General features: G+C 42.9%; 1 protein-coding gene, 1 non-coding gene and 1 pseudogene across 3 annotated transcripts; 1 reads left to right on the forward strand and 2 right to left on the reverse strand.

The window, feature by feature from the left end:
- Positions 1–136: 136 nt before the first annotated feature.
- On the reverse strand, positions 137–19,123 carry LOC146371327 (meprin A subunit alpha-like; annotated as a pseudogene).
- A 1,227-nt stretch (positions 19,124–20,350) lies between these two features.
- On the forward strand, positions 20,351–20,432 carry trnas-gcu (transfer RNA serine (anticodon GCU)). The gene has a single exon. It is a non-coding gene; the product is annotated as a tRNA-Ser (tRNA).
- A 741-nt stretch (positions 20,433–21,173) lies between these two features.
- LOC146371329 (uncharacterized) lies at positions 21,174–25,909 on the reverse strand. 2 transcript variants are annotated; one of them, XM_084954106.1, is made up of 6 exons: positions 25,789–25,909; positions 25,597–25,709; positions 25,244–25,405; positions 25,098–25,152; positions 24,890–24,984; positions 21,174–24,795 (listed from the first exon to the last, which is right to left on the reverse strand). In XM_084954106.1, exons 2-6 carry the CDS (start codon positions 25,609–25,611, stop codon positions 24,586–24,588), a joined length of 537 nt encoding a protein of 178 aa, XP_084810232.1. In that variant the 5' UTR covers positions 25,612–25,709; positions 25,789–25,909; the 3' UTR covers positions 21,174–24,585. The 2 variants fall into 2 exon arrangements, with proteins under 2 accessions (XP_084810232.1, XP_084810231.1); XM_084954105.1 differs by having other exon boundaries at positions 25,597–25,807.
- Positions 25,910–26,111: the final 202 nt, after the last annotated feature.

Consider the following 26,111-nt stretch of genomic DNA (forward strand, 5'->3'; position numbering starts at 1 on the left):
CTCCCAAATGAGCCCTAATATAACAAATTTACATTTCAAAGTTAAAGTTTCAGCTACATTACACTCCAGTACTGATGACAGTTTTGATTTCATTAATGAATAAATGCAGAGAAAATGTCATCCACTCAAGTGAAAGTTACTGTAGTCTTCTGATAATGAATACAATAGCCAGGGTCAGCACTACTGTTCCTGTTATGCCACCAGTCACAGCTGCCAGGAAGCTTCTATCTATATTAAGCTTCTCACACATCTTTCCAGAGTAGTATCTGGTAGTGATGTGCGATACCACTGATTTCCTTTCCGATCCGATACCAAGTAATATTCAGGATGGTATCGACGATACTGATCCGATACCGATACTTTGTACAAAAACTTATTTTATTTATTGTATCTCAAATTATAGCATCATAATGATTACAGGACATCAGATTACTTGTTCTTATCACTTAATAATGCAGAGTTCATCATATAGAAATAAAAAAACTGAAGTTGTGCTATTTGAACACCTTGCCTGCAGCACTAAAGGACTCCGTGAGAGACGTCTGTCTCGCCCTAGCAGCACCTGTCCCTGTCCTCCTCTTCAGTTCGCCTCAACATACGCTCGTCATATTCTGTGATATGATTTACTCTGAGGTGTTTGACAAGGTTAGTGATGTTGCCACAACCATACATGCCAACCCTCCCGATTTTTCTGGGAGAATCCCGAATTTCAGTGCCCCTCCCGAAAATCTCCCGGAGCCACCATTCTCCCGAATTTCTCCCGATTTTCCACCCAGACAACAAAATTGAAAAACCATATCGCAGAATTCATAGCGGGCCCAGCCAATTCCAGTTTCCAACAATGACGGCAGCTACTTAGTTTTAATATTACTCTTATTTCTCTTTCTGGGTCGCAAAAAAACGTTTAACATATTTTGAGGTGAGAATGTAGCTGTGTAAACTTCAAATATCTGAGCCGACCGACACATCGTCTTCAAACCCCCGCGGTCTTTCGCTACTCGGGTTAAACATGATATATAAGTCACTTTGATAACTTAAAAATGTTATTGTTTGGCTTTTTGGTGTTTTATTTGTTCGTGAGTAAATCGGTTTGGCTGAGATTAAAGTTATTAGATTAAATAAAATTTAACGGGTGGGTTCCTCCGGGGTTTTCACACAGCTGAATAAACGTCAAGCAGAAAACTAATTAAACAAAGTGTGAGACAGTCCAGAGTTTACGCAAGCGCCCAGTTATATTTTAGATAGCAAGGAGCAGACGGCAGAGTTTCACTCCACCGAGGGAGCTCATGACGTACTACCCAGCTTTCTTTAGACCACGAAGGCCGGGTCCTCAGGTGGAAGCAGCCTCTGAATTTGGACACCCCCACTGTTTCCGAGCCGGCCAATAATAACAGTGACATTTAACGTATTTTATCCGATAAATAAACCCTGTAAAATGTATTTATCACCCCCCAACAGCCCTTTTGAATGTCTCTCTAGTATGGCCACAACACCTCACTTTTTTGCCACATGTATTGCAAACCACGTCTCAGCTGTTTGTGGAGGTAAAATATGTCCGCACATGACTCCAGTTACACTCAGCTGCACACGCCAAGGGGCTGCGAGACATTTATACAGCCGTATTTCGCACATGACTATGAAAGGCGGAAGAGGAAGTAGTTCCTTTGAATGTAGACAATCCGAATGTTATAGTTTCTTTCCACTGTGTTGCTGTTAATGATAAACTACAAATTTACTCTAAATTACTAAAATATCGATATTTTAATGTGAGAATCGATTCTAGAACATAAATGATTGGTATTGGAGGAATCGATATTTCAGGATCGATCCGCACATCACTAGTATCTGGCCTGGCTTGTTGCACACCTGAAAAGCAGCAGACAGACCTTTTAATATGAAAGCAATCCACTGTATCTTAAAAACATGCTTTAAAACTGTGTCTAATGCCCAGGCTCAGGGGTGATATTGATCTGATGTCGCAATGGAATAAAAATGTGCATGTTTATAAAGATTTCAGCCTTATAGATTGTGTCATTGACCTCATCCATTTATATTCCTTTGATAATAAAATCTATAATATAAAATTAAATATTATGGAAAGCAGTAAGCCCAAAAATGGAAAAATGACCCCATGATTAATAATGCTACACAGTATATTCATCCCAAAATGTATGTATATATTATTGCTATTTCTAAAAAATTGTAACATATTGTATTGTTTAAATAGTTTATTTCCTTAGGGACTAATAATAATAATAATAATAATAATAATAATAATAATAATAATAATACATTTTATTTATAGGTGCCTTTCAGACCCTCAAGGTCACCTTACAGTAACACATAAACAATACCATAAAAAAACATAAGAAAAATGTATAGATAGCAGACATGGTAAGATAAAATTTAGACATAAACAGTCATAAAAGTATAAAAGCAAATATAAAAACTGAGCAAGGTACAAATGGCCTAAGACAGATCAGGTGTATGCAATTCTAAATAGATGAGTTTTGAGACGTGATTTAAAAGTGGTGAGACAGTGTGTGGTCCGTAGAGCAAGTGGAAGTGCATTCCAAAGTCTCGGGGCAGAACAACTAAAGGCTCTTAGTCCAATGGTAGTCAGGCGAGCAGGTGGAACAGACAGAAGGGAAGCTGAAGAAGAGCGGAGTGTACGAAGGGGTGAGTATGTATGGAGAAGATCGGATAGATATGGAGGAGCCAGGTTATGAAGCGCTTTGAAAGTGAGAAGCAGGATCTTGAAATTGACACGGAGGTGAATTGGGAGCCAATGAAGCTGTTTAAGAACAGGTGTTATATGTTCAGTGGATCTAGTTCTGGCAATAATACGAGCAGCTGTATTTTGAACTAACTGCAATTTGTGGATTGATCTATGAGGTAGACTATAGAGAAGAGAATTACAGTAATCCAGACGAGATGTGACAAGAGCATTGACAAGTATGGCGGTACTGTGTGGTGTGAGTGAGGGATGAAGACGGTTAATATTATGGAGATGAAAGTAGGAAGACCGAGTGATATTATTTATATGTGCTGTGAAGGACAGAGTGCTATCGAGGATGACACCAAGACTCTTAACCTGAGGGGAGGGTGTGACAACAGAGTTATCAATGGATAACAAAAGACTGGTTGAAACTGTAGTCAGTTTAAGTCAGTCTAATAAAGTATTCTGATTCTGATTCTGAAAACGAGACCATCACAAACCTGCAAGATGATTTCCCCTCACTTTCCACACACACTCCTCAATTAAAACAGGGGTTGGGGAGACAGGGGTTGGCAGCACATGCCACTCTGTGGCTGTATCCCAATTCAGGGTCTGCAGCCTTAAAGTACACAGCCTTAATGGTCGTGTGTGTGTGTGTGTGTGTGTGTGTGTGTGTGTGTGTGTGTGTGAAAATGTCTTAAACCAGAGTAAAAGTGCTTAGTTAAACTTGTGCTTTTGTAACGTTCTGTATGGCGAGACATACAAGCTGCATGCCCCGTTGGAAAACTTATTTCAATTTATTTGCATTTGTTTAATCCAAACAAAGAAAATGAGAATCAAAATCTGATTCACAAACGCTTGCGATCCCCCCAAGCATAAGCTCACTGCGGCTCCCACCCAACCCTTAGGCAAATAAGCAGGTTAAACTCCTGAAAAAACCCTCCGGCTTCTCCCGAACTCACACCGCTAAACCCCATACAATAACTTGTTAGGGACTCCCAGTATCCCCCAAAACCTTGTGTGCGATATCAGGGGAAACCCTCAAAAACCCTTAGTCTTTTTTCTTCAAATGATCCCTCTTTCTCAAATTCAGCACACAGCCTAAAATTTTCCCTTGTTACTCGTTCTCTCTTAGTACCCAAATGATTCTTGCCTTTCGTTCAAACTCTGCGCCCGAGACAAACTCCACCTCCGATGTGCACCTAACTTCGCCCGCTGCCAATCGCATATCAAATGGGTGGCTCCCGCGGCACCCCGGTTAGCCGATCGGCTACAAGGCTATATGCATATCAAGTGCACAGTGTTAAGTGTTAATCTTCCTGTCCTCTCCTGTTTTAGCATTTTCCTTTTAACCAATCTGTCAAACGTTTCATTTCAAAAACCACGCAAATTGGCTTTGTAACACCTGCAATACACTTTAAAAATATATAAGCTACACTTTAACACTGGGGTAAAAGGTTTGCGTGTTTTAAAACTCATTTTTCTTTTTAGACTCTGAAATAAGCCTGCTCTGCTCTAGCCCCGCTGATTCTCTCTGTGATGTCATTGCTTGGTGGGGCCAATTGAACAGGCACCTCAGTCTTGATCAGGTGGGTCAAAACAGCCAATCCGAGGTGTTAGCGGAGTGTCACCTGCTTTTAGTTGATAGAAATAGATCTCGCTCTCTCTGAGGCTGAAGGCATAGCCCCAAAATCCGCCAGAGCTGAGACGGAATCTCTCCTCCATAGGGTTAGCGGATGCTGGCTGAACCCTACAAAGATTCAGTCGTATGAGTTCCGCTGGGGTCACGGAAGCTCTGTAGCTGGTTACAGGGGTCAGAGAGCAGAGTCAGGTTGGCAGGTCTGGCATCCATGTTGTTTGTGAAAAAGAGAGATAAGTCTTTTTTTTCTGGGAGAAAAAAAAGAGTTAAATTTAAGCTAAAATGTTCGATTATTTATCCTGAATGAGTACCAGGCAGTGAACCTATTGCAGAGAAGGTAAATCGGCCCTGTAGCCGATTGGCTAACCGGGGAGCCGCCCATTTGATATGTGATTGGCAGCGGGTGAAGTTAAGCATGCCTCAGAGGTGGAGTTGGTGTCTGGCGCAAAGTTTGAACGAAAGGCAAGAATCATTTGGGTATTCAGACAGAATGGCTAACAAGGGAAAAATTTAGGCTGTGCGCTGGATGTGAGACGGAGCGAGTAAGAGGGACGGAAAACTTAGGCTGTGCGCTGAATTTGAGAAAGAGGGATCGTTTGAAGAAAAAAGACTAAGGGTTTTTGTCACGGTTCTGGGTTGGTTCGACCCAGTAGTTTGAGTTCTGATGTTTTGGTTTATTTTTGAATGATTGTTGTGTTTTCAGGTGCTATTATTATTATTGTTATTAGAATTCTTTGTGTCTGTTTGTTCTTGTTTAAGGATTTGTTCTTCGGTCGTGTCTGTTTAGTATAGGTCTAGTTCCATGTGTCATTTTCTGTCTGTCTCTCAGTGTCGAGTCTGCGTCTTTGTGTGATGGTTTCTTGTTCCTGTTTTATTGTGAAGGTCTGCGTCTCATGTGAGTGTGTTCAGTTTTACCTCGTCTCGTTAATTACTCCCAGTTGTGTCCCCCACCTGTGTATAATCTCCCTGTGTTTCTCTGTGTGTATTTAAGTCGTGTCTTCTGTCTTTATAGTTGCTTGTCCGTCTGTGTATCTACCATGTTCCTTTCGTGTGTTCTCCCTGCTGTCACCGTCATATACCATCTTCCGTCTTCCTTCATGTTCAGGTTCGTGTTCTTGTTCAGGCTCAGTAGTTTAGTTGTCCCAGTATAGTTTAGTTCTCCGTTTGCCGTTTGTCCATTCTTATTTTTGTGTTCAATAAACCACCTTCACACCTTCACTACTGCCTGCGATTGGATCCTCCTTTTTATTTCCACACAGCTCATCTCACTCGCCGTGACAGTTTTTGAGGGTTTCCCCTGTTATCGCACACAAGGTTTTGGGGGATACTGGGAGTCCCTAACAAGTTATTGTATGGGCTTTAGCGGTATGAGTTCGGGAGAAGCCGGAGGGTTTTTTCAGGAGTTTAACCTGCCGTTTTGCCTAAGGGTTGGGTGCGAGCCGCGGTGAGCTTAGGGTTGGGGGGGACCGCGAGCGTTTGTGAATCGGATTTTGATTCTCATTTTCCTTGTTTGGATTAAACAAATGCAAATAAATTGAAATAAAGTTTTCCAGCGGGGCATGCAGCCTGTATCTCCCGCCATACTGAACGTTACAAAAGCACAAGTTTAACTAAGCACTTTTACTCTGGTTTAACACATTTTCTCTCTCACACACACACACACACACACACAAGCATGGGCCCAGACACAGGTGCGCTCACAGGCTCGCACACGTGCGGGCGCGCATGCATGCGCACATGCACTGACCCATCAGCAGATGGCATTTTTTACCCATTAAAAAAAGTAAACTTTTTTTTGGCTTAAAAATAAAAAAAAAATGCTATTTGATATATAAAAACTTTATTTTTAAATAATGAAAGAATTTATTTTTGGAAAATTTATTAGTTATTAAATATCATAATTTTATGAGTATCATAAAGTGTTATTACATCCTAGGGTCAGAAATCGTTTTATTGGGGGTCATAAATTGCTCAGTTTGACATAAGGGGCCCTCCTCAGTACTACTAATCCAGACCTTCCCAAAGTGTGGGACCCGCCCCCTGGGGGGGGGGCACAGAGCCATTGCAGGGGGGGCGTGGTATGAAAAGGGGAAAAAAAAAACCAACGCTTGGACACTGCTAGCACAGGGTGCCTACAGAAACACAAAGCAGGAGATGAAGCATCGCTGAATATGTTTCCAAACCAACTTCATTCTAAGCCAAAGACTAGAAAATATGGTGAAGCATATCTGCCCTTTGGTTTCACCTGCAAAAGTACCAAAGCAGGTCTCCCCTGCATAATTGGTTTTCCCTGTGTCAGGAGCAGCGCTGGGCTGTTCAAATCACGGACAAACAGGATCCCACATTCTTGATTTTTAGTTCACAAACACTAGTTTTAATGACTAACTACTCCTGACATTTTGGAGATGTTATCTTTTTATACAGTAAAGTTACAGTGGGATACAAATAACATCAGGCTGATCCTGCCACGATTTGTTCCCCCGGTTCAAATCACGGACAAAAACAGTATCCTACAGCTGTTTATGTTTTTAAACCCATTTTGCACAGAGAGGCATTTTTTGAAAAATGTATTGATAGCAATGTTGAATATTATTACACAGGAAAAAAACAACTACACGTAAAATAATCACACCGTGACGCCTCTGCCTTTCTAAATACCCGTGTAGGTGTGGCCGTAGCATAAAAGAGTTAGTAGTTTATTTTATTACTAACTGTAATTTATTGCAGATTACTTGTATTTGCTTAATTGTTTACTAAATGTTTGAGGTGTGAAATAAACCACAATGGAGCAAAATATGGGGGTGCGTGGTTGGAGGATGTGTTTGTGCGTGCATGTGCGCACGCGGAGGGGGGGGGGGCAAACATTTTTTCTTGTAAAACAAAGGGGGGCCTAGCAAAAAAAGTTTGGGAACCACTGTACTAATCCAAAATACTCAAAGCTTCATAGAACTGAAACAAACATTTATTTTTAGCTCCATTGTGCTGCTGATACATACTTTAGGTTTCTGAACATTAAACTTGTTGCTGCCTTTCATAGTGTGTAACTTGAAGGCCCTGAGTACTTTCTCCCACACTGAAAACACTGGAATGATACAATTATTTGAACATTATCTAATAAGACTGATTCAGGACAGACAATTAGTTATTTTAAACTTTTCTAGCAGTCCTTCACAAACAGGGAACAGTCTGTCTATTCTCTCCATCTGTCAGCTGCTGCTGGCTCTTCCTCCTCCTCTTCCTCACACACTGCTGAGTTTGTCCTGGTGGATCATCAGGGGTGCAAAGCCTCACAGATGATGTGCAGCAGTGGGTCCCTCAGTCTGTCCTCACTCTGGACACTTGCAGTTGTCACACATGGAAATCAAATGTGTGATAAGCTGCAGGATTCAAACACAAGTGTAACTTATAAATACATGTTCATACTTTTATTCCACAATCAGAGAGAAAGAAACAGAGAGAGAGTGCAGGACAGACAGACAGGTGACAGTCTCAGGTGTACACACTGCTATACAACAGCACCAAAGAAGCAGGATTTAGTGTTTGTGTTATTACGAGTGCTAAACAAGAAGAGTTCCCAGATGGTACAGTGGACACATGTGTGACTGCTGTGATTAAAGCATCTTTCTTTCAGCTTAACGAGTGAACCGTTGGCTCGTTCAAACACACGTTAAAGTCCGTTTGGCTCGACACCACCGAACAGAGGCAGCAATATAACATAGCTAACATTAACAGTGCAGTGAATCCTGCTTGTGCCGTGATATTCAGGACTGCAAACCGAGCAGCATCACTGACTTTCAGCTTGTTGTGTTTGTGGATATATGACTGACTTTAATTATCCATAAAATCATCACATTCTCTGTAGGATTAAGGGTCAACTATTAAACATCATGAAGACCCTGGAAAGGCTCATCCTGGACCAGCTGTGATCCATTGTCAGACCACATCTGGATCCCCTTCAATTTGCCTATCAGCCTCATCTCGGACCTGAGAACGCCATCATCTACCTGCTCAATCGTGTCTACACCCATCTGGACCAGCCGGCGAGCACTGTGAGGGTCATGTTTTTTGACTTTTCCAGTGCTTTCAACACCATCAGGCCGACCCTCCTGGGAGATAAGTTAACAGCGATGCAGGTGGATGCTTCTCTGGTGTCCTGGATTGTTGATTACCTGACAGGAAGACCAGAATATGTATGTCTCCCACAGTGTGTGTCTGACAAGGTAATCAGCAACATAGGGGCACCACAGGGGACTGTCCTCTCCCCCTTCCTCTTCACCCTCCACACCACAGACTTCAGCCACTGCACAGAGACCTGCCATCTTCAGAAGTTTTCTGATGACTCCGCGGTGGTTGGATGCATCAGCAGGGATGATGAGACAGAGTACCGGGCTGTGGTCGACTCCTTTGTCACGTGGCGTGAGCAGAATCATCTGCAGCTCAACGTGGCAAAGACCAAGGAATTGATAGTGGACTTCAGGAAGACCAGGAAACACTTGACCCCTGTTTCAATCCAGGGGGTCAGTGTTGACATTGTGGAGGACTATAAATACCTTGGAGTTCACATCGACAATAAACTAGACTGGGCTACAAATACCACAGCACTTTACAGAAAATGCCAGAGTCGTCTCTATTTTTTGAGGCGACTGAGGTCCTTCAACATCTGCCAGAAAATGCTCAGGATTTTCTATGAGTCTGTTGTGGCCAGTGCGATCCTCTATGCTGTTGCATGCTGGGGGAGCAGGCTGAGGGTCGCAGTTGCCAACAGACTTGAGAAACTGATCCATAAGGCCAGTAATGTTGTGGGGATGGAGCTGGACTCCCTCAAGGTGGTGTCAGAGAGGCGGATGTTGTGCAAGATAAAGACAATGTTGGATAACATCTCCCACCCACTCCATGACATGCTGGTCAGTCACGTTCAGTGAAAGACTGAGATTACCGAAAAGCACCACTGAACGACACAGGAAATCTTTCCTGCCTGTGGCCATCTCCCTGTACAACGTATCCAATTAACACACTGTTTACTACAACAGCTACACCCTTCTTGCACATGTTATTTTCAGCTATTTATTAATAAGTGACTTTTATGTATACATATGCCTGTATATATCGTGCTATTCTTAGTTAGTGTATTGTCTGTCTTTGTAATGTTTGTTTATAATGGAGCACTGTGACGAAAAATAATTTCCCCTAGCGATCAATAAAGTATTCTGATTCTGATTCTAAACGGCGTATATTTTAAAGTAAAGGCTTTAAAACAAAGTAAATGCAGAAAGTACAAACATCGCTAATGGCAAATAACTTTGCCGACATGTGGCCAACAGTAATGTTTTAATGTTCTTCATTATTAAACATTTGCACATAAATAAGTGACATAATATTCAGTACTTACTTTTAAAAGTTTACTCTTCGGCCGCCCCTCTTCCGATGTTTTCTTCGGCAAAATTATCCACACCCACTGCCGCGCTATGAAGTCTGGGATATGTTGGGCCATGAAGTCTACACCCCCACATCCTTAAAACTCAGGGAAATGAAGGACGCATTTGAGCAGCCTTAATTGGGACAGCCTTCGTCGCGTCGCTGTGACGTAATCAGCCATAAAATGTGGCCTTTAAGGCTGCAGACCCTGAATTGGGATACAGCCTGTGTTTTGGAGCCTCTGGTCTCATTTCCATCTTACTCTGGTACTTCTCATCTGTGATGTCATTGCTTGGTGGGGCCAGTTGAACAGGCACCTCAGTCTTGATTAGGTGGGTCAAATCTAGAAAACCATTGAGAAGATGCTAATTTAAAATGTTAGATAGAAAAATTAAATGGGGCATCACATTTCAGATCCTTACCACTGAAGTCGGCAGTAACAATGAGATTATTGTTCTTGAGGAAGCTCCTCCTTTGCAGATGTGAGTGGGAAATGAATGTGCTCCAGCCAAAGTCTTGACTGCGGAAGCATTTACAGCTGTCATCCCACACTGGTCAGGATGTGGCTGTTGGTTTGTTCCAATGAGCATGAGTGTCTGAGTGGACAAAATAGGAATATTCATGTTTGAAACCTGGATGTTGGGGACACATTGCCGAAAATGACTTGGTCAAAACTAACAGAATTGTCAGAAATGGTTAAAAGACTTAATTCTTTAGCTAATGTCCTGCATGCACTTGCAGCAGCCATAGACCAAAGTTAGCATTCATTTGAAGTTATTTTTTCAGCCTACAGCAAATACAATATTTAGGCAAACGTTTGCCTAAAGTGATCCACTGTGCACTGTTCTCCAGGAATTAGTCAAAGCTGTCTATAGTTTCTTGATTGTGAGGCAGATTATCCACAATTTTCATATCCTTTCAAGGTTTTCTTGACTGGAAATAAACCTTTGTATGGCCATAATTAACTGCAAAGTCAGGTGATGTGTTCGTTTTTTAATAAGTTTAATTTCACTAGCTGGGGCATGTTTGGAGGTGTGGTCCTGCTCCTGAAATTCCAATACATAATCTCCAATTCACTAGCTGGGCCCACCTCCTCATTTTAGGTTTGACAGCGTTTAGTAGGTAAAGGTAAACACTTGGACATGAATTGAGCTTGAGGTTTGGGGAAGGCCTCGAAGGGGACTGATGACGGCTCCTGGGCCTGGCAGATCCCCAAAGAAGGCATCCAGAAACAGTAATAAATGTGCAATATGAAGGTTGAAGACGTCAGTGTTAATATTTTTGATTTTCAATTCAACTTATTTATACAGCACCGAGCCACAGTGACGGACACCTCGAGACCCTACAATGATGTCTAGAGGAAAAGCCCAACAATCGTATGACCCCCCATGAGCGAGCACTTTGGCGACGGTGGGAAGGAAAAACTCCCTTTTAGCAGGAAGAAACCTCCAGCAGAACCAGGCTCAGGGAGGGGGAGCCATCTGCCGCGACAGGTGGGAGAGAGAGAAGGAGATCAGGGCAAAGACAAGCTCAAGGAAAGCGAACGTCGCTCCATGGTGTGGAGTGGATGAGCTCGGAAAATTAGGAAGGAATGGCAGGAGAAGAGATTAAAGGAAACAATGGAAATCTTAATAGATGAATGAGGGGAATCCTCGATCAGGTAGCGATGTGGCTCGACTTTGAGCTGAAGCTCTGACAGAGAAGAATGCTGGATTTGAGATTTGAGGTAAGGCTTGACGGCTCAAAAAGCTTGTGTGAGCTTGTCTTTGAGTAGAAGATGGAGAGGTGGTGCTTAGCTGGTTAATTGCTTCAGATAAGGTAGCGATAACAACTGAGCTGATTTCTGAATGAACAGAAGTGACAGCAGCAGCTTGGGAAGAGTTAAGGAATTGAAAGACTGATTAGAGGAAAATAATCTTCTATAATAATAACCTCCAAAATCATCCAAGAGCAGAGTGCGAGTCCACTGGACTTTGTGGGAGATGATAAGCCATTTAGACGTAGTCAGAACCGTGAGTCGACTTAGAAAGCGGTCTTGAATGATTGTGTCGAGGGTGGATGCCTGATGATGCCAGTGAAAGCACATGTCACGGAAAGCACATGAGAAGTGAAGGGATGCCATGAATAATTATGCGCCTGGCACAGTTTGGATGTCTTGAAAGGAGCGATAGAGGACAGAACCTGGCATCCCGGTGCCACGAAGGTTTACCAGTGCTTTGTGAGGGCAGGAAAGATGGCAGCGAAACTGGCATCTCAGTGCCGGAATGGTTTGCAGCTACATCTTGTGGAAGACTGGACGAAACTGAAAAACTGGCATCCTGGAGAGAGGATTTTTTTTTTTTTTGCGCAAGTGATTGATGGCAGAAGCTGCCAATCCAGTGCCAGAAGGTTGAGCTGCTTAGCGAATGGGAATGGAACCTGGCATCTCAGGGCAAAGAGCTTTTTCTGCATTGCAAATGGGGAATAGAGACACGGAACCTGCTGTTTTGGTGCTGAAAGGAACGTCTGCTGTTTAGCATGTGAGGGCTAGATGCAGAGAATCAGAATCAGAATACTTTATTGATCCCTGGGGGAAATTATTTCTGAAGCTGGCATCCCAGCGGTAGAAGGATTCACTGCTGCGTTGCTGTGATAAATGCAGAGAAACTGGCAACTTTATATTAGAAAGCATGCTGCTGCGTTTGCGAATGAGGGATGCAGAAGAACCAGGCATCTCGGTGCCAAGCTTCCTACTGCATTCGTAAAGGAGGGACAGAGGAAGAGAAGCTGGCATCCTGTTGCCAACGCTTGCTACTGCATTTGCGTTGGGGCATAGAGGAAGAGAACGTGGCATCGTGGTGCCGAAAGCATGCTGCTGCATTTGTGAATGAGGAATAAAGAGAAACCCTGGCATCTTGGTGCCAGAGGAGTTTACTACTGCTTTGCAATAACGGATGCAGAGAAACTGGCAACGTGGTGGAAGTTTGCTGCTGTGATTACGAATGATGGATATAGAACTGGCTGGAAGGATTCTCTGCTGCTTTTGCCATTATGGATGGATAGGAACTGGCAACTCAGGGGTAAGAAGCGTATCCCTGTGGTTTGCTCATGGCAGATATAGCAAGAACCTAACACCACGGTGCTAGAGGGGTTTGCAGCTGCTTGCAATGATAGATGTGGAGAAACTGGCAGTTCAGTAACCCGGTGCCTTTTTATTTATTTATTTATTTTGTCTATGTAGAGAACTGCCAACCCGATGGTAGAAAAGCTGCTGCTGCTTTTGTGGATGAGGGATAAAGGAATCTGGCAACCCGGTGCCGACGTTTCCTGCAGAGTTTAGCCGAGGAGGGATGAGAGGCTGGGAACCTGGCAACTCGATGCCGACGTTTGCTGCAGAATTTTTCGAAGGAGGTGTGGGTGGCTGAGAACCTGGTAACCCGGTGCCGATGTTTGCTGCGGAGTTTAGCAAAGGAGGGATAAGTGGCCGAGAACCTGGCAACTCAGTGCCAACGTTTGCCACTGAGTTTAGCAGAGGAGTTATGAGTGGTCGAGAACCTGGCAACTTGGTGCCGAAGCATACTGCATTTGCTACGGAGGGATGGAGTACTGGCAACTCTGTGGCCTTTTTTTCCCTAACTATGCTGAGAAACTGGCAACTCAATAGTGAAAAAGCTTGCTGTTGCTTTTGCGAATGAGGGAGAAAGGAACCTGGCAACCCAGTGCCAACGTTTGCTGCAGAGTTTAGCCACGGAGGCGTAAGAGGCTGGGAACCTGGCAACTCGGTGCCAAGGTTTGCTGCCGAATTGTTCAAAGGAGGGATGGGTGGCTGAGAACCTGGCAACCTGGTGCCGACGTTTGCTGCGGCGTTTAGCAGAGGAGGGATGAGTAGCCGAGAACCTGGCAACTCTGTGCTGACGTTTGCTGCAGAGTTTAGCAGATGAGAGATTGGGAACCTGGCAACTCGGTGCCAAAGCATACTGCATTTTGCCACCGAGGGATGGAGAACTGGAGACATGGTGCCTTTTTTGTGTGTGTGTCGTCTTTGCTGAGAAACTGGCAGTTTGGTGGTAGGAAGCTTGCTGCTGCATTTGCGAATGGCGGATAGGGAAGAACTGGGCAGGGATGAAAAAAATCACGACGATGGAGAACAGTAGACAGTATGGTGTCACGGTGGGGTGTGCCGAAGTGTTTTGACTTCAGGACCCAGATGCAGATGCAGAGAGAGAGGCGTTGCAGGAGACGGGATGTGACTTTAACCAAAAGCGAGCTTTATTTAGCTGGTTGCAGACAAAACATGAAACTAAGAAAACAAAGAGGAATAAGATAAGATAACTCTTTATTGTCATTGCACAGTCATATATAGTACAATAGTACAATGAAATTGGAAAACTGTCCTACGTCGGCACTACATATAACACAACACGACCCGATACGACACATCACAACGCATCACAAACAACACAACACAGTATAATAACTTAGTAATAAAAAAGAAGAATAAGTGTATTTGTATTGCACACTGTTATTATTGCACATTAATTGTTATTGCACCTTGTTATAAATATAAATATTATTATTGTTACTGTTTTTACCGTTGTTACCTCCCCCCCCAAAAAGTCCAGGTAGGTAGCCAGTCAGGTCAGCTGTTTGCATTGATTAGGGCTATTGCCCTGTTGTAAAAGCTGTCCTTGAGTCTATTTGTTCGGGACCTCAGCAGCCTGAACCTCCTGCCAGACAGCAGCAGCTTAAACACCCGGTGTCGTGGGTGTGTACAATGCCGTAGGATGCTGCGTGCCCTCTTGAGACAGCAAGTGCTGTACAGGTCCTTCAGGGAGGAAAGAGGATGTCCAATGATTTTTTGGGCCATATTGATGACCCTCTGGAGTGCCTTTCTGTGTGCTGTGGTGCAGCTGGAGAACCACACCGATGCAATATGTCAGCACACTTTCAATGGAGCAGCGGTAGAAGACGGTCAGCAGCTCCTTCTTCAGGTCCATTTTTCTGAGGATTCTCAGAAAGTGTAGACGCTGTTGGGCCTTCTTTAAAACCGCAGAGATGTTAGAGCTCCATTGGAGGTCTGTGTCTATGTGCACACCCAGAAAACTGAAACTGGAGACCCTTTCCACGCACTCCCCGTTGATGCTGACAGGCTGCAGCTCGGACTTCCTCCTTCTGAAGTCAACTACCAGTTCTTTTGTCTTGGTGGTACTGAGGTCCAGGTTGTTATCTACACACCAATCTGACAGCCTCTGAACGTCAGCTCTGTACGCCATCTCATCTCCCCCAGAGATGAGCCCCACCACGGTGGTATCATCTGCAAACTTGATGACTGCGTTGTCTGGGTGGGAACTAACACAGTCATGTGTGTACAGAGTGTACAGTAGGGGGCTCAGTACACAGCCTTGTGGCGAGCCGGTGTTAAGGCTGAGGGCTGAGGAAAGATGAGGCCCCACTCTAACTCTCTGTACACGGTCTGAGAGGAAGTCTCTGATCCAGCGGCAGGTGGTAGAAGGAAGTCCGATTTCCAGCAGACTATTAGTCTGTCCGGGAGTATCGTATTGAAAGCAGAGCTAAAGTCAACAAAGAGCAGCCTGGCGTAACAGCCCTGCACTTCCAGGTGAGAGATGGTGGTGTGGAGCGTTGTAGCAATGGCATCTTCAGTTGATCTGTTAGCTCTGTATGTGAACTACTATGAAACTCAGTGAAAAAACTATGAAGAAACCATGAACACTGAGTAACTATGAAACACAGTGAAGACAAAAACCTATGACACTCTATGACTGAGAGATAACAGTCGACGCGACGCTGAACACAGCAAGACTGAGCACTTAAATACACACATGAGGTGATCAAGGGAAGTGGAGACACATGAGGACACAGCTGACTAGAATCAAACATAATAACAACACAGGGGAGAGAAAAACTAACCACATGAACCCAGAACACACAATCTACTTCAAAATAAAACAAGAAACTAGACATGACAACACTAAGCTGACAGTCCTAAAACACATGATAAATTAGACAAGAATCCAAACATTGAAGCCAAGGAAACAATAAATAATGTTTCAGAGGCCCAGGCTGTGACAGTATGGAGCTAGCGACACATTTCCAGCTTGCATTAAATTCTGTTAGTAGGAAGGAGCACAGAGCTGAGTTTCCGCCTGCTACCTGGCGCTGGCGGGTGGGTGGAGCTACGAAGTATGCTATAGCTTTGCTATCGGAGCTGCGATGTGTTTGGAAGTGTGGGTTCAGCGCTGATGTCCGTCGGCTTTCCGGCTAACTCGCCCGGCACACTGCACCTTCTGCAGAGATGTATTCCACCCGTGTGCAGTTCCTCCACTCTTGTACATCACCCTATGTTCCTCCCTCTTCCTTAAATGTGTTGTTCCTGCAGCCATTTTCATCCTTTTTGCTAAATCCACTACTATGTGTCCTTCTGCTGTTCTCTCCTTAAAACCATACCTACCCAACACCTCCTCATCTCCTCTGTTAGCTTCACTTACATCTCTTCTCAAGTCCACATCCCCCCTCCTGGGTACACTCAATTCCTCTATTTCTCTTCTAACTGACATCCAACCTGAGGAGTGTATGCACAGACATTCAACGTCACCAGCTTCAAACTCACACACTACATCTACCTTCATTCGTTCCATCACTCTCACCTCCACACTCCTGCTTTTCCTTCTCTAACACTGCATCCTACCAGAACTTCCCGCTATTCCCTTCCTTTGTCTTCCTATAACAGCAGCACAGTTTTCATTGTGGCGGGGTTCTATAGGAGTTTTTCCCCTTAATAAAGGAAATAATCATTTTAAAAACACATTTGTGTATTTACTCAGGTTATCTCTGTGTGACAAATATGCAAAAAAAAACCTCCAAGAAATCAGGAAGTGGAAAATAGTTTTTCAACAACCCTCCACAGTTCGAAGAACCGCAACTTTCCATTTTTTAATTTTTGTTTGTGCATGCAAATTGTGACGTAAGAACCAGCAGTTGACCTGGTACACCATAGTCAGTAGAGACTAAAAGAAGAAGAAGAAACCACTTGTCTTACTCAATCTATTGGTTAAACCAACCAGACTAGCAGACACAGAAAATAAAGACACAACAGAAACATTTCATCAGTGCTGTACCTGAGAGAACGCGTTAACTGTTGGGATGGTTTATGTTGGGAGGATGACTTGAAATAACATCATTTGAATGTCATTTTTATTCTGCTGAGAAGTTAAGCAAATGTTCCAATGAACATTTGCCTCGATGCAAAGCTGTTTGTTCAGACATTTGCTTCAACTTCATGAGGAAGCTCAAGGCATTTTCTATGAAATGCTCATCCTTGCTAACCTGCTTATTTAACAAATACCATAAAACGTGCATATTTTCTTCATCCTGCAAACAGTGTCTGTGCCATTATCTGTCTTGACCCATACAACCAGCCTGTCCGCGGGGCCCCCTGTCATCTTGTAGAAGAACTGCAGACACTGAAGCTTCCTCTTGGGGTAGAGGATTCGAGGTTCCAGCATAGCAGACTCCTGAGGCTCCCCAGTCATAGTGTTGAAGTGCATGAAGTATCCAGCATCTAAAAAAAGCAAATAAACATAAGACAATCTATAATAATGTTTAATTCCCTCTGAAATTACAGTAAACATGAAGAGACATTATTCAGAAATCTGCATTGCCCCAGGAGTGTGTGATCCAGTGTGCCTGCAGAGCTCTGAGTGTAGACACACTTCACATCATCAGAGGCCTGGATCATCCCACAAATGCTTGCATACTCAAAGGTACACTGATCCAGCAGGGTGAGCGGCCCGGCTGTATGAGAATGAGAGGAGGGGTATGCACATAGGAATGTGTTTTACACAGTCCTATAGCTGTCAGATTAAAAAAAAGTCGACTCATTGAAGCCCAGTGTGACAACATATACATACAGCAGTTGTACATCTTGGTGAGCCTGAGGGTGTCCATCTTGCTGAAATCAAGGTACTGGCCAATAATATTGTAGAACTCTGGGATTTTGGTGGTGACAGTGGGGATGGATTCATTCTTGTTGGAGGAGAAGTGCCTGTAGTGCATGACGGACTCATAGTCGTATGCAGTGTTTTGATCAGTGATGAAGTCGTCATTGTATTTGTTGAAGTTATGTGGAAGCCCTGCAGGAAATGTTCTCTTATTTAATAAATGTTATCATAAAAAAGCAATCATAAATAACTGTACATTTGACACTTCAATTATGTGTCACAATACAATGCATCATAGCATTACACTATAATGATCGTAGCATGTATGTTTGCGTGTTCCCTGCCTCTCGTGCACAGTGCAGGGTTTGCTAGTGTAACTATCTATGCAGCAGTACACTTTATCCTAATATTTTTTGAGTCAATTTCTACATAGAAAATGGCTGAAAAGAATGAAAGAACTACATATACCGGACGTAACCTGGTTCAGCCAGATGTTGTCCATGCGGGACTGTTCATGGTAAAATCCCAGAGCATGGAGCAGCTCGTGCTCAACCACTGTGGTCACAGCCTGGTCCTAGTGACAAGATCTGACCTGTCTGCTGGTCACCAACACTAGAGAAGCACCTATGGGAGAGGAAGTTTTTGATAACAAATTATAACTGCAAACGTACAAAGCTTGAAAATCAAGTCACCAGTTATGACATAACCCCTCCAAAGTAACTAAGGAAATTACCAACTGTTTTCAAGTACTATCTGTGAAGGCAAAAAAAGGTTACCCACACATTCTTGATAAACATTAGACAGTACAAGGATAAGTATATAAAATGTTAATAACTAAAGGTATATAGTGCCTCTAAGCTCTTTGGACATTAGTGTTCCTCTGGGAAACTTCGTCATCAAGCCTGAACCTGAATGCACCGCTGAGTCCACCAAAACCATTGGTGTCACAGTTTATGACTGTAGTAAATATGAGTGCCGTCCCCTTCAAACAGGTCAGCATCTGATCCTACAGCACGGTAAAAAAAAAAAGAAAAGAAATTGTGTTTAACTGTATCATCAGCAGCACCAAGTATGCAACAGTTTTGATTTTGGAACCATTACGTGTTGAAACATATCTCACCTAAATTTAAGATAGGATTCTCATCTTCTCCATTCTCATACACCTCTGTAACGCAAACAAACTTGACTCAAAGTCTTTCCACATCTCTAAAAATTAAGAGCCTTTCAAACATCATCTTTGCACATACCGTGTACTTCAGGGGAAACTGGTATCTGCAAAACACACACACACCAAGATGTGCGGGTAAACATTCAGTCTCTTCTTTTAAGTCTCCCTAGAAATGCTGAATGGATACTTACAGTGTATGAAGTGTGAAGAACCACTAATCCCAACAATAACAGCACTCTCTCCATCATGATGCAGCGTGTCTCCAAGTAAATGCTGCTTCTTTGGTTTACATATAATACGACCTTTGGAAGTGGAGTAGTTTTATGCAAGCTGTAAACAGTAACTGAGGGACTTTGACTCAAATTGTTACTGATTTGTGGGTGTTTTCACATGTGCATCAGCCTGAGGTGGCGTGAATATCTCCACACTTCCTGTCTTAGGCTATTGCCTGGGTATTATTAGATTCTCTGATGGCAACCCAGAATTCAGCGCAGCAATCGTTCAGGAGCACAAATGCTGATTTTTTTTATGTGATATATTCAAAGCATAAGACCCACTCTCCCTAGCTCTACCTATGCTCGCTCTTTTTTCTTCAGGTGTTTTCAAACGTGTAGGCAATTTGATAAAGTTGTGGGTTTTAAGTTAAAGTCTCGATTGTCTATATTTTCCTGTGGGTATTTAAAGTCAGACGTTTATTTTTTATGACCAAATCTAATCGCTAGATGGGGACAGATACCCAGTTTTTACCAGTACGGCGCTCGACACTACGGCACATGCACATGCTACGTAAAGCTATACGTAACCCCGGTGGTAGAGTGGACACTTTTTACGCTAAATCCACACAGAGATGTGAAGGGGCTAGTTAAAACCTACAGTTCAATCCAACCCTGAAAACAGTCACGCTCTTATCTTTGCTGTTGGCGATGTTACACAGAATTTTCCATTGATCATATGGTCCTCATTTCCCTACGTTTGCACAGATGGACAGATAAAAGCAGCAGTGCTGCAACTTTTACGATGTTATCTGTGTCGTATTACAGAAACGCCCCCAAACGCAGCACAGACAACGGCATGTATCAACACTTGGTACGTCACTGACTTAAACGCAGCTTTTAAAAAAGTGGCATATATCAAGGTTTATCTAAAGGGTGGGCTTTTGCTATTCTCGCCTAATCAGCTCAGATGCCAAAAACAGTCTTGGACTTTGTTGAAATACAACGAGGAGACGGAGACGATACCGACATGTGTCCACACTACGCATTTTCCGGGTTTAGGTAGTTGTAGCCACTGTCTTTTGTGTTGTCATATTGCTAATGTCAGCAAGGTGGCTAACGGCAGTGCCACATTTAGCCTAACATGCTAAAACACGATGGTGTGAAACCTTAGAAAAATAGTCTTGCCCACTGTCGGGATTTTAACTGACAGCCGTTGAATATTGATATTACTATGGGCATGTCCCAATGGTGTATCGAGACGAGGTGGCCGAGTGGTTAAGGCGATGGACTGCTAATCCATTGTGCTCTGCACGCGTGGGTTCGAATCCCATCCTCGTCGGAAACTTCTTATATTTAATGCGTGTACCAAATTTTGATATCACTTTTCATAATGTTTAAAAAGCAACAACGCTTAGTTTATGAGGATTCAACCATGCTTTAGCGTCTATAATTTATAATTTAAAATTCACTTTATTCTGACAATTATATAAACAGTAATATTATTTAGTTGCTAAACACTTTTTAAAAACAGTTACAAATTGCTTCACAGTTTGTTCTTATAATATGTGTGGTTGACTCTGTTTGCAATTATAAATAGGTCCACGTATTTCTAGTGTCTTTTTTTATCCAAAGGGCCACAAATAATGGGGCAAAAGATAAGGTAAAGCCAACCTATAGAGATTAATTTTCAGCACCCCATAAAAACAAATCCGAAAACCAGCTGACCTGATAGGCTGAGGATACAGGTCATGGATACATACACACACATACATTGCCCTAACCCTAACCCCCCCCCCCCCCACACACACACACACACACTTGAGAAGTAAAATTGGGCAAAATTGAGCTGGGCACACATGAGCCAGGTGAGGGAACACTATCACATGGAGCCGTCTGCACCGGGAGCTGGTCACAGACCGCAGCCTCCAGGCCGGGCACACAGCTGGAGGGATGAAAGAAGCAAGCCAGCCTGAGAAGAGCCACAGCAGCCATGGTCGATCACAACCCCGGTGCAGAGAGCCCCCTCCGAGATATGACCTAAAAAGAGTATATACAGAATAAAAAGATAAAATTCAATAAATATTATGTAGAACCTAATTTAATAATATAAAAAGAATAACAGGGTAACATAAACGTACTTAACGATAAACATTAAGTAAAAGTTAAATTAAAAAGGTGGGTCTTGAGCCTGTTCTTAAAACATGTACGTTCTCTGCGGCCCTGAGCTCCTCCGCCAGGCTGTTCCACAGACGAGGACCATACCACTGAAAAGCTGCCTCTCCGTGAGTATGTGTCCTGACTTTAGGAACAATCAAAAGGCCAGTACCAGAGGACCTCAGAGTCCGCGAGGGTTCATATGGTAAAAGCAGATCTGAAAGATAAGAAGGCCCAAGACCATTAAGACATTTAAAGACCAATAAAAGAACTTTAAAATCGATCCTGAAACACACGGGGAGCCAGTGCAGCGATTCTAAAACCGGTGTAATGTGGGCCCGCCCTCTGGTCTTCGTCAGCACACGAGCTGCAGAGTTTTGTAAAAGTTGTAAAGGTGAAATATTCTTTTTGGGAAGACCAGAGAGCAGGGCATTACAGTAATCAATGCGACTGGTAATAAAAGCATGCATCAACATCTCCATGTTGGCCCGAGAGAGAATAGGGCGGACTCTGGCTATATTTTTTAGATGATAAAATCCAATTTTGGTTACATGTTTAATATGTGGGATAAAACCAAGCTCAGAGTCAAAAATAACACCCAGGTTTTTCACTTGTAGTGAATGGCATAGTGAAAATGCCTGTAATTTAGACAAGAGTATCTCTCTCTGAGCCTCAGGACCGACGATTAAAACTTCAGTCTTGTCCTGGTTAAGCTGTAAAAAGTTTTCTGCCATCGAAGATCTTATATCTAGAATACAGTTAAAAAGGGCATCCATTGGTCTGGTGTCATCAGGAGACACGGGGATGTACAGCTGAGTGTCATCAGCGTAACTGTGGAAGTTCACTCCATGCCTCCTGATGACACCGCAGAGAGGGAGCATATACAAATTAAAAAGTACAGGGCCTAAAACCGACCCTTGAGGCACACCACATGTCATTCTATGGATCTTAGAGGAGCATGTATCCATACTCACCATAAAAGTTCTGTCTGAGAGACAGGAAGTGAACCAGTTGTGTACAGCACCAGAGAGGCCCACCATGTGTTTCAGTCTGTTTAAAAGAATAGCGTGGTCTACTGTATCAAAGGCTGCGCTTAGATCCAGTAGCACCAGGACTGAGAGCTTTTGGGAGTCCCAGTTACATCTAAGATCATTTAAAACCTTTAGGAGAGCAGTCTCTGTGCTGTGGTTCACCCTAAATCCAGACTGAAATATCTCTGGGATCTGTCTATCATTCAGAAAGTCATTAATCTGAATAAAAACAAGTTTTTCTAAAGTTTTACTTAAAAATGGTAAGTTGGATACAGGTCTGTAGTTATTAAAATCATTACATTCCAATTGCTCTTCTTCAGAAGGGGCCTCACCACCGCCGTTTTAAAGGCAGCAGGGAAGACGCCCAACTGAAGAGAGCAATTCATCATGTATAAAAGCTCAGCTTCAAAAGATCCATAAAGTGTTTTAAAAAGTAAAGAGGGGATTGGATCTAAAAGACATGTGGTGGATCTCACTGTGGAGAAAACTTTCTTAAGGTTCTCGGCATTAACCAGGACAAAGCTGTCCTGTGTCTCCTCAGGTACAATCGAGCCCTCAGATGTGTTTAAAATCATATAGTGAGAAGATAAAATATCAGATCTGATGGCGCTGACGTTTCCCCTGAAGTGGTCTGCAAACTGCTCACAGAGTGAGTCTGTGGGGTTCTTTGGGAGCTGTTAAAATCAGGGTTAAATAAATGATCTATGGTGGAAAAGAGGACCTTGGGATTATTTTTGTTATTACTGATTAGTTTGGCAAAGTATGAATTTCTTGAATTCCTTAATGTATTATTGTACATTTTAAGTTGCTCGCAAAGTATTTGATGGTTGGCAGCATTTGTATTTTTCCTCCATCTCCTTTCTGCTGCCCTGCAATTCCTTTTGAGTTTTTTGACTTCTTCGTTTCTCCAGGGTGATGCATGTTTTACGTTAAATCTTTTTGGTGGTGAGTGGAGCAACGGAGTCAAGGCTTTTCTTCAGTTTGCTGATAAAATGATTAAAAATAAAATCACAGGGGGGCATTCGTCTTAAACCCTGGTATAATTTGCAGCCACTTCAGAGGTTAGATAGCGCCTCCTCACAGTTCGCACCGAGGTCTCCCGCTGAATAAAACCGGTGATGTTAAAAAACACACAGTAGTGGTCAGAGACAGCCAAGTCAACAACAGAGGACACGCTGGTGGACAGCCCATGGGTGATGACCAGGTCCAGAGTGTGTCCTCTGTTGTGAGTCGGCTGCGTGACGTGCTGGGTAAAATCCAAACAGTGAAGAATGTTTAAGAATTCTTTTGATGCAGGGTCAGAAGGATTATCTATGTGCAGGTTAAAATCACCGGTTAAAATTATCATGTTATATTTTGAGTGTATGTTTGTTAAAAATTCTGAAAATTCCTTGATAAAAGCAGCGCTGTCTTTAGGTGGTCTGTAAATTGTGACAGATAAAACTGGAGGGCTGCTGAAAACAATAGCATGGAATTCAAAAGTGGTAAAATGATTAAATAAAATGTGTTTGGTGGTGAGTGTGTTGTTGGTTAAAGATGCAGTCCCACCACCTCTCTCACCACTTCTAATAGAAAAAGAGAAATTAAAATTTGGTGGGGAGGCCTCAGTGAGAACAACTGGTGCATCCGAACCCAGCCATGTTTCAGTTAAAAATAAACAATCAAGTTTATTATCTAAAATTAAATCATTAATAATAAAAGACTTGTTCAACAGAGAGCGAACATTTAGAAGTGCCATACTGATCAAGACTGGTGGATATTTGACAGTAGAGTTCAATGGATGTTGACATTTTTGAAGAGGCCGGAGGTTATTAATGTTTTTGGAGTTATATGCTGTTAATAACATTTTTTTAAAATTAAATCAAATCACATGCAGGCTAGTTCTTGATAGCAGTCTAGCTGTTGCTTTGTTGACCAACTGAAGATGGATTAAGGAGGAAAAAGATGCAGAGAGTTACAATAATCAAAACAGGAGAAAATGAAAGTGTTTACTAGAGATTCCACCTTACTGGGAATCAAAGAAGGTCTGATTTTTGCATTATTTATTAAGTAAAGGTAATAAGACTGGATGAGCTCAATCTCATCTTAATTTTTGGTCAGAAATAAGACAGTGATATTGTTGGCAAAAGGGCTGAAGTAAGAATCTCAGTTTTGCCAGGATTGGGAAGAATAAACGGTGAAAAAAGCTTGCACTGGTAGTTAGACACAGAAAATGTTTTAGTTTGTTTTGTTAGCTTTTTATTCTTCACGTTGTTGTAACATTCCATCCTGGGGACTTCACATTCTTTTGCTTTTCTTCTCTGAGATTCATTTCAAGTGCTCCTCGTCCGCTTGATAGCCCTTGTTGTGACATCCTTCTTTTCCAGCCATTTGTTTCTCATCAGAGCTCTCCTGGGGATTGGCAGGACAGCTTACATCTCCTGTGGCCCCATAATGACTCCAATCAGACCTGGGAGAGAGTGTCACGGTCTCTGCCTGTCCCTTCTTGAGGTCATCTGAAGCTCGACTGTTTGTTGTCTGAAGAGGGTTAAACAGTGAACTTATTTTCCTTTTATAAGATAGACGATAGAGTGAGTTCTATTTTTTGCTTGAATGTTTGTGAACACATTACCTTGTGATCATGTTGATAACGATCTATGGCGTACTGGTATTTGGCTGCACTGAGTCCAAGAGCACCGGCCAATCTTTCTCCGAGGAAATCACAGGCTGAATTTGGAAACAGAAAATGTGGAGACTCAGTGAAGCCTGCACAAAAAGCTAAAGTCAGGGCCTTCTCTACAGTCACTTGGCTTCTGTATTGATTATGTCACATGGCATACCCAGCAGTGAAAACCTCCCAACTAGAATGGCCACATTCTTGAACGATAGCCGAGTCTGAGAAGAAAAAAGACAGAAGCAATGACATGAACTGACTGTTGCTAAACATTCACCACAAGTCTCCCCCCCCCCCCAAACAGATGCCCACCTTCTGTTTAGGTTCTTCAAAGGGAGTTTTGTTTGACGTCTCCACCTCTTCCTCCTCGCTGTCTTCAACTACAAGAGTTTCACCGCTGGAGAAGTGGATCACCTTCCTCTCTTTGGCCGAAGCAGGACCCTCAAAGTTTGTTTCAGTGGTGTTTGCTGATGTCTGACGCATCAGAAAACTTTTATTTATTCACAGCATATCATCTAAGTACTGTGTGTTATACTCACTGCATTTATAATACTATTACAAATTGCACCGGAGCGACAGAGTCATGGCAGACAACTGGACAAAGTTCATTTTGTGAATACAAGCTAAGCTAACAGCTATGTTTGCTTCATTATCACAGCACTTACTTCCTGGTTGTTCATTCTTCGGGTTACATTAGTGTTTCTGTACTGCTCCAAAGGACAAGTATCCAGTCATTGTTCTGTGTCACTGCTGTCCCGGACATCCATCCATGCTGACTCTGCGTTGTGGAGAAAAACAACTACAGGATACAGGATCTGACTTGAAACCTGAGACGCCAAATACAGAAGTGCACAAACCTTATCAGAGGCAAGTCGCTCCAACACAATCAGTTTCACTCTTGAATTCAAGGGGCTGGGCTTGGGAGGCAGGTTTGGTGGCGTGTTGAATATCACAGCTTAGCCATGCTAAGCCACTCTGCTGTTAAAGTTAGATTTTCTTTCAGTAAAGTCTGACTGCACATACTGGCAATCACGCCATTCTTAGATAACCAAGTTAGCCTTACTAGCTCAGACAAGCAGCAGAGAAATGACAGAGCACAAATTCTATACCAGATTATCTGGTAGCACCAGACTGTAGGGTTATTAGAGTATAGGGCAGTGGTGTCAAACTCAAATACACA

This window comes from Perissodus microlepis, chromosome 15 (assembly GCF_051167445.1).
Source record: "Perissodus microlepis isolate ML-2025 ecotype Zambia chromosome 15, ASM5116744v1, whole genome shotgun sequence".
NCBI classification, from domain to species: Eukaryota; Metazoa; Chordata; class Actinopteri; order Cichliformes; family Cichlidae; genus Perissodus; species Perissodus microlepis.